This window comes from Myotis lucifugus, unplaced genomic scaffold (assembly GCF_000147115.1).
Source record: "Myotis lucifugus unplaced genomic scaffold, Myoluc2.0 scaffold_1227, whole genome shotgun sequence".
Lineage (NCBI taxonomy): Eukaryota > Metazoa > Chordata > Mammalia > Chiroptera > Vespertilionidae > Myotis > Myotis lucifugus.
The window spans coordinates 25,113-33,632 of NW_005872275.1; the positions used below are offsets into that span (position 1 = coordinate 25,113).

Genomic DNA, 8,520 nt, shown 5'->3' on the forward strand with positions numbered 1-8,520 from the left:
CGCCACGCTGCGCTCCTCCCCGACGCAGGCGCACATTAAGGGAAGGTGCGAGCTCGTCGGTTACCTGCTGCCGCGAGGCTGCGCATGCGTAGGGCTGCTCGGGCGCGCGCCCAGCCCAGTGGAGGGATTATCGGTCGCCCTTAGGCGAAGGGGCAGGAGGTTGCTTCCCCTGCGCTGATGTCTTCTCCGCGTCCCCGGGCTTCGGCGAAACAGATCCAAGCAAGGAAGGGAGAGTTGGGCTGAGAGTCTCCTTGTTTATCCCCACTTATTAGCTACCAAGCCATGGCCTTTCTGCCCTCCCTTCCCCGACGGGCTGCCCGTCGCCATCACAATAACGTCTCAACTCCTCCTGCGCCTGCGCCCTTTTGTGACTCCAGCCCCAACGTATTGATAGACCCCGAAGGTCTTTCCCAAACGGTTCCATTCACTCCTTTTAGGAGAAAAACGCGGACAAAATAGTCTCAGCTTTTCCGGCTGGAGAGAGTCGATCCAAGATTGGCTCCCAAGCAGGGGGATTTGGGACAAAAGATGTCCCAGCCACTCAAACTCTCTGCTAGCTCACAGTATCCACTTTTTAAAAATATATATATTTTATTTATTTTTTACAGAGAGGAAGGGAGAGGGATAGAGAGTTAGAAACATCGATCAGCTGCCGCCTGCACGCCCCCTACTGGGGATGTGCCCGCAACCAAGGTACATGCCCTTGACCAGAATGGAACCTGGGACCCTCCAGTCCGCAGGCTGACACTCTGTCCACTGAGCCACACCGGTTAGGGCAGTATCCACTTTTTAGTGGTCCTAACGGCCCGTCCTAAAACGGGACACATTCTATATGTGCGATCTGTCATCCACACGGGAATGTGGGCTGTACGCAGGAGGAGACTGCTTGGGGGCTAGAGCATGCCGGGCCCAGTGTGGGCACTTAAAGTTGAAAGAGTGAGTGGATGGAGTTCATGCCTGCAAGTGCGGGGCGGTGTAGAATGATGATGAGGTTGGGGGCCTGGAGCCAGACATGCTTAGTTTTCAGTTTTGATTCCATCACTTGCTAGCTGTGACCCTGGCACAATGGCTGCTCTCTCTGAGCCTCGGTTTTCCTCCCAGAAATACAGATAATTGCTTCTTAGGTTACCTCAAGGACTTAAGGTGGCAATCCTCGTCTAATAGTTATTTTTCTGGCTATTACTTGGTGGCTTGTTGTAAGGCCGGGGGAAGAACCTGCTTGGCAGGTGGTGGGGTGCGTGGTTGAGAGAGAGATGGATGGGGCAAACCTAGTGCCATTGCTGCGAGACTGATGACGTCATCCCCCTGAAGGCAGCCTTTTCTCTGAAATGGAGACAAATAGTATCTATGTGGGGTCTTACAAGAATGTTTGCTTTGTGCTTTGTTAGCACAGGCTGGCAAGTGGTAGACCCCATTAGCTTTATTCATATAATTTCATTCTTTCAGTTTATATTTCTTCAGTATTTTTTTCTTTGTGTGTGTGTGTGTGTGTGTGTGTGTGTGTGCGCGCCCTTACCGGAGTCCACTGGCAACCTTTCGGTGCATGGGATGATACTCAATCCACGGAGCCACACAGGCCAGGGCCCTTTAGTATTTCTTGTTTCTTTTTTGAGGTCTGGGTAATTTTGTAACACCTGAAAATTTAATTTTTTTTATAGTATAGTGTTTACATATAGAGTGCTAAATCTTAAGTTATAGCTCGATTAAATTTTTATAGTTTTTTGAGATGAGTGCTTTGATATTTTTCATTTAGCCTCTTTTCTAATATATGCACTTAAGGCCATAATTTGCTTTGAGAACTTTTTTAAAAAAAGTATTGAGAGAGAGAGGAAGGGAGAGGGAGGGATAGAAATATCAATGAGATGCCCTGCCAGTATGGCTCAGTGGTTCAGCACTAACCCATGAACCATAAGGTCCCGGTTCAATTCACAGTCAGTGAATATGCCCGGGTTGCAGACTCAATCCCCAGTGTGAAGCACGCAGGAGGCAGCGAATCAATGATTTCTTCTCATCATTGATGTTTTTCTCTCTCTCTCCCTTCCTCTCTGAAATAAAAATATATGTAAAAAACAACAAAATTTCAATGAGAAACATCAAACTTGATCAGCTGTCTCCTACATTCCCCCCCCCCCCCCGCCGGGGATTGAGCCCCTAGCCTGAGCATGCGCCCTGAACAGATATTAAACCAGTGACCTCTTGGTGCATGGGTTGACTCGCAGCCACTGAGTCGCACAGGCTGGCCTTGAGAACCTCTTGAGCTACACTCAAATTTATGTCACATTCCCATTATCATTGTTTAAAATATTTACTAATTTGTTCTAGCTGGATAGAGCATCAGTGGATAGAGCATCAGCCTGCAGACTGAAGGGTCCCAGGTTCGATTCCAGTCAAGGGCACATCCCTGGGTTGTGGGCTCGATATTCAGTAGGGGGCGTGCAGGAGGCAGCCGACCAATGATTCTCTCTCATCATTGAAGTTTCTATCTCTCTCTCCTCCCTTCCTCTCTGAAATCAATAAAAATATATTTAAAAAAATAAAATATTTACTAATTTGACCTGTGCATAATTTTAGTGGTGTAATGCTTCATTTTCAAATATTCTATGACTGCCTAGTTATCTTATTGTTGGGACTTGCCATGGCCTGATTAGCTGAGGCTTGGGGGACAGATCCTTAAAAGGAGATCGTGCTTTTCGATGTAAGAACTTTATTTCCACATGGAGCTTGGGGTGGGGTCTGGTTGTGGGTACATGCAGGCGTTCCCATCCCCACACCTATAGCTGCTGAGACGGCCTGAGAATGTACAGGAAGTGCGTCTTGCGGGCAGGCGGCTTGAAGTGGGGGGCGGCCTGGGTCCCTTTCTGCAGGGCTTCCTCTCGGGTCCCCTCTAGGAGCCCGTCCCGGATGGCCTGCAGGCGGTGTTCCTTCTCGCTGATGGCGCGGTTGCCCTCCGGGGCACTCTGGTGAGACCTTCGCCGCGGTAGCTTCATAATCCAGAAGGCCACTCGGGGGTGGGGTTCTGGGTGGAAGCTGTCCATGGCCTTGGGGAGGGGCACCAGGGCCTCCTTCTCCTCTATCTTGGGTACCTGGGGAGGAGGGACAAGGAGATCGGCTCAAACCGCATGACAATCCCAGGACTCTCAGACCCACTGGCATATTTAACTCAGTTTGCCACCTACAGGCCGCTTTGGGAGTTAAAAACTCTCCTGGCTGTTTACAAAGCACTTGGGTTTACAAACACTTTTGGATTCAAAATACTTGGGAGGTTTATAGACCACTTTGGGGTTGAAAACACACTTTGGAGGTTTCAAAAGCCCTTTGGGGTTTAAAACGTCTGTTGGGATTACAGAACACTTTAGGATTAAACGTACTGTGAGGTTTGGACAGCAGTTTGAAATGTGCAAAGCACTTTGGTATTAAAAGCTCTTGGCGTTACTAAAGAATCGGGGCCATAATTGCAATGCGTATGGGGGTGTTGTTTTTTTATGTTATTAGCCAAGACTTTGACCGGAATGTCATGGTTGAGAGGGACATATGTAGACTCTGGTTGTTATCAGAAAAGCTTTAAGGAGTTAAGATTGACTTTGGAAGCTGATAAAAGCCCTATAAAAAAAAAAAAAACAGCCTGGTACCTTGCTCATTTTATTTATATGGTTCATGCCCCATCTTTCCAGATAAGGAATGAAGGTCGCTTTCCTGGGAGATGGCAAATAAAGAACCTCAAGACATTTTTGGGGACCTCAGGTATTGAGGAATTCACACAAACATGCCGGCAAAGACTGATGGGACTGTATGGCTTGGCTTCTTCACCCCGAGAGGCTAATGGAAGCTCAATCTGGAGATTCCTTATGAAATCCCAGCAAAGCAGGTTTCTAAAAGCCTATGGGATCAGTTACTATTCTTGTTGTGTTTATGCAAATAATCAGGCCAAATTGAAACTGGACTTAATACAGTAAATACATTGGTCTGAATTTGGTTCTTTGATAAAAATGAGGGTAATTTTAGGAAGAGAACTTGTGTTTCCATCAAATCCATAATATACTGTCATAGATATTAGACTCTAATTCAGTTACTTGTCTTCAAAGTTTTATTTTTCCGCCTGTAAACCTAACTGGATCCTGACTTTTTCTAGTTTTCTTAAATATCTGGCTACGAGCCTCCAAAACAATGTTTCACATTTCTCCCATCCTTTGACAAGGCAAACATCTGAAATCTAGGCCAGGCAGCCAGGTGTCCTTGCCTGAATGCTCCCTTTCAGCAGACAATTTGTTGTGATTCATGTCATTTTAGCTTTTGCCTCAATAATATTATGATTTATAATGCAATTTGTCCCTACCAGGTTACAAGTCCTACTTGCACTCTGGGAATATTGTCCCTTGCTGACTCTAGACACCATCAAAACCTCCTTCTGTGCCCAGGCCTCCTTGTCCCTGATAGAGAGCAAGGGCCACTTGGCTCTGAAAGAAAACTCCACCCCTCTTCAGCATGAAGCACCTGCAGAAGAGACCCTATTCCCCTTTCCCTTAAAGCAGTGGTTCTCAACCTGTGGGTCGCGACCCCTTTGGCGGTCGAAAGACCCTTTCACAGGGGTCCCCTAAGACCATCCTGCAGATCAGATATTTACATGACGATTCATCACAGTAGAAACATTAGAGTTATGAAGTAGCAACGAAAATAATTTTATGGTTGGGTCACAGCATGAGGAACTGTGTTTAAAGGGCCAGAAGGCTGAGAACCACTGCAAAGAATTCAGAGTCAAGAATCATTGAGGGGGAATGTAGTAGGCAGTTAGGTAGGTGTGTGCAAATAGGAATGATAAGCCAGGTACAGGTCACCAGGCAGAAAGCCTCGATGTGCCTAGCAATGGACAAAACTGGGGAAACGAATATTGCAGAGTGGGACCTCACCCCAAGGTGACGTCTCCTCCCTTGAATATTGCTGGTCATGTAGTTTGGACCCTCCCCTGACCTTTATTTCCCTGGCAGGTCACTAGTCATGTGGTGGACTCCCTTAGAGGAGGAACAAGGGGGCTGGAGAATGGCCTCATATGACTGCCATACAAGCCCTTGCGTGACCACTCCCTTAAGCATGAAGCCCTCAGGACAATGAGGTTCTGGCCAGCATCAAATAATCTTCAGAACAAAGCCTCAGGTCTGTTGGCCACAGAGATAGAGTTTGGGTCAAACTAGAGATAATGTCTAGGCCTCAGTTTCGTTTCAGCTCCAGGCCCAGAAAAACAGCTGCAATGCGTGGTCCTTGATTGAGTTCTGGTCCAAAGTCAAATCAGCTCTTACTGACAGCTTTGGGTCCAGTGGAGACATTTGAATATGGACTGATGTCTGTTTGGTCAAAGTGTGGGTTGTGGACTAGTGTCGTCAGCATCTTCTGGGAGCTTGTTAGACATGCAAATTAGTGGGACCCACCCCACCCACCTAGACCTACTGAATCGGTCTGCATTTTAGTAAGTTGAGGTCTGAGGCCGGCCAGCGTGGCTTAGTGGTTGAGCACCAACCTATGAACCAGGAGGTCAGGGCACATGCCTGGGTTGCAGGCTCAATCCCCATTGGGGGGGGGCGTGCAGGAGGCAACTGATCAACAATTCTCTCTCATCATTGCTGTTTCTCTCTCTTGCTCTCTCCCTCTTCCTTCCTCTCTGAAATCAATAAAAGTATATTTAAAAAAATAACTTAGTGGTCTAAGAAGCCCTGTAGGAGATTGTTATGGGTTGAATTGTGCCCCTCCCAATTTTATGTCGAAGTCCATACCCCCAGAACCTCAGAACGTGATCTTGTTTGAAAATAGAATTATTGAAGGTTTAGTCAGTTAGGATGAAGTCATTATGGCGGGCCCTAATCCAATATGGCTGGTGTTCTTATGCAAAGGGGTAACTTATACATAGAAATGCAAACAGGGAGAACGTCCTATGGAAATGAAGCAGAGATAGGGGTGATGCATCGACACACCACGGATTGCCAAAGACTGTCATCAAGCCACCAGAGGCAGGAGAGGGGCATGGAAGTGACTGTCCCTCACAGCCCTCAGAAGGAACCAGCCTTGGTCTTGGACACCTAGCCTCCAGAACCCTGAGACAACTGGTTTTTGTTATTTAAACCACCCAGTCCGTGGTACTTTATGACGGAAGCCGTCTCAAATTAATACAGAGACAATTTGACATCAACATTAAATACCTTGGGTGTGAAAGTGGTACTGTGGTCATGTGGAAGAATGCATTATTCTTCGATCTGCTGAAGGACTTAGGGGTAAAGTGCCATGATGTCAAAAATCTATTTTCTTGGCCCTAGCCAGTTTGGCTCAGTGGGTAGAGCGTCGGCCTGGGGACTGAAGGGTGCCGGGTTCGATTCCCGTCAAGGGCACATGACCGGGTTGAGGGCTCGAGCTGCAGTAGGGGGCATGCAGGAGGCAGCAGATCAAAGATTCTCTCTCATCATTGATGTTTGTATCTCTCTCTCCCTCTCCCTTCCTCTCTGAGATCAATAAAAATATGTTAAAAAATAATAATCCATTGTCTTATAGTTCCAAAATACAAAAAGTGAAAATAGAGTAAAAGTGGTAAAATGTTAACAAGTGGTGAATCTAGGCTATTGGTTCTCAACTAAAGTCTGGAGACATTTTTGGTCATCACAGTTGGCGGGGTGGGCGTGGTGCTTCAGTCTAGGTTGTAGAGGCCAGGTTGCTGCTAAGCATTTGACAGTGCACAGGATGGCCCCCTGCATGGATAGCTCCACCCCAAAGGATGCTGGTGCTAAGGCTGAGAAACCCTGCTCTATGCTAAAAGGAGTGCAGATAGAATCATTGCACTACTTCCCCCTAACTTTTCTGTAGACTTGAACAATTTCAAAATAAAAACCTCTGTGTGTGTAAGAGAGAACTGCATGGGTTTGCCAAGCACTTGGAGGTCCTTAAAACATTTTAGGATTAAAAAAAAAAAGTCCTTTGGGATTAGAATCACTCAAAGGTTCACAAAGGTGATAGACACAAAGCATTTCGGGTTTATAAAGAACTTTGGAATTAAAAAAAAAATCACATTTTGGCATTTACGAGGGACAGATTTACCACTTTGGGATACATTTAAAAAGTACGGCCAAAACCGGTTTGGCTCAGTGGATAGAACGTCAGCCTGCGGACTGAAAGGTCCTGGGTTCGATTCCGGTCAAGGGCATGTACCTGGGTTGCGGGCACATCCCCAGTAGGAGATGTGCAGGAGGCAGCTGATCGATGTTTCTCTCTCATTGATGTTTCTAACTCTCTATCCCTCTCCCTTCCTCTCTGTAAAAAATCAATAAAATATATTTTAAAAAAGTACGGAAAAGGTTTGCAGAGTGCTTTGCGATAAAACCACACTTTGAAGTTTGTGAGGGTGAAGCTTACCAGGCATCTGGAATGAAAAGCACTTCCGGTTTACAAAACCCTCTGGAGTTTACTAAGTGAGTGGGGATGTGCTCTGAGGTTGTATATATCTCATTACTGAGAGCTGGTTAGTCCCTTTCAGCCGATGACAAAACTTTTCGGGGCTGGGGGCCTCTCCTAACCTTCCAGTCACTCTCCACGCTCCCATCTCCTGCCTCAATGGATGCCACCACCTTCTCCGAGATCAGCACCTCTCCTGTCTTGTTGTCGGTCACCTGTGAGGGTGGGAGGAGAGAGAGAGAGAGAGAGAGAGAGAGAGCGAGCAAAACTGCTTTCCGCCTCCGCCCTCTGCCCAGCAGACACGACAGCATGAGGGATCCAAGGCAGCCCCCAGGAGGGACTTCCCGGCCTAGGCACCTTGTCGATCTGGTGGTGGCTGGAGAGAGTGCTGTTCCCCAGCTGGCGCTCCTGGTTCTCTTCTTGGTGGTAGTTCGTAGGGAGGCCCCGCAGGTCCAAGGGGGCGGAGAAGAAGCTGTCCATGCCCCGCAGCAGGTCATCCTGGGACCGGAGGAGGGACAGGCGAGCTGTTGGGCCTCAGGACGCCCCAGTACATCTGCAGCCCTGCCAGGATGCCCTCCAGGCCTCGCCATGTCCCTTTCACCCCCTTCCCTCTCTGTCTTCTGACCCTTAGGGGCTAACTAGTCACCTCTTGCCCCCATCCTTATTCTCTGCCCCATTATCTTCCTATCTTTGCCCCTCATGCCCTCCTGTCTCTGTTCTATCCCACCCTTCAGTCTCTTTTCTGTCTCCCTCCCTCTTTCTATTTCTCCATCTTCCTGTTGCTCTCTGTCCCTTTGACTCCCTCTCTTCCTTCTGCCTGGCCCTGACCTGTCTCCCATTGTTTCCCCCCCACCCCCTTCCACCTCTCAGTCTCCATCTATCCCTGTCCCTCTTCTCTGGGACCCCTTCTCCCCACCCCCTGCAATCACTCACTTTCAGGAAAAGCCGGGTGAAGCCTTGTAGCAGTCTCTGGAGGCCTAGGAAACCCGAGGAGCTTTCCTGGGCGTCGGCGGCGTCACGGATCGGGGCCTGCAGTGCAGGGGGGCACCAAGGCAGAGGGGAGCAGCAGCAGCAGGACCAGCGTGTGCCACATGG

The 8,520-nt window shown here is 48.2% G+C and overlaps 2 protein-coding genes across 2 annotated transcripts in view; both read right to left on the bottom strand.

The window, feature by feature from the left end:
* Positions 1–86, bottom strand: part of CCDC155 (coiled-coil domain containing 155) — a 24,929-nt gene extending 24,843 nt beyond the window's left edge. Inside the window, exon 1 of the mRNA XM_023748249.1 lies at positions 65–86. Coding sequence (XP_023604017.1) covers positions 65–86 — 22 coding nt within the window. The remainder of the gene's footprint in view (positions 1–64) is intronic.
* A 2,601-nt stretch (positions 87–2,687) lies between these two features.
* Positions 2,688–8,518, bottom strand: DKKL1 (dickkopf like acrosomal protein 1). The gene is given in 5 exon segments (XM_006107505.2): positions 2,688–3,083; positions 7,548–7,640; positions 7,783–7,923; positions 8,359–8,454; positions 8,456–8,518. Coding segments are annotated over 5 exon segments (705 nt in total). The 3' UTR covers positions 2,688–2,771.
* Between the last annotated feature and the right edge of the window lie 2 nt (positions 8,519–8,520).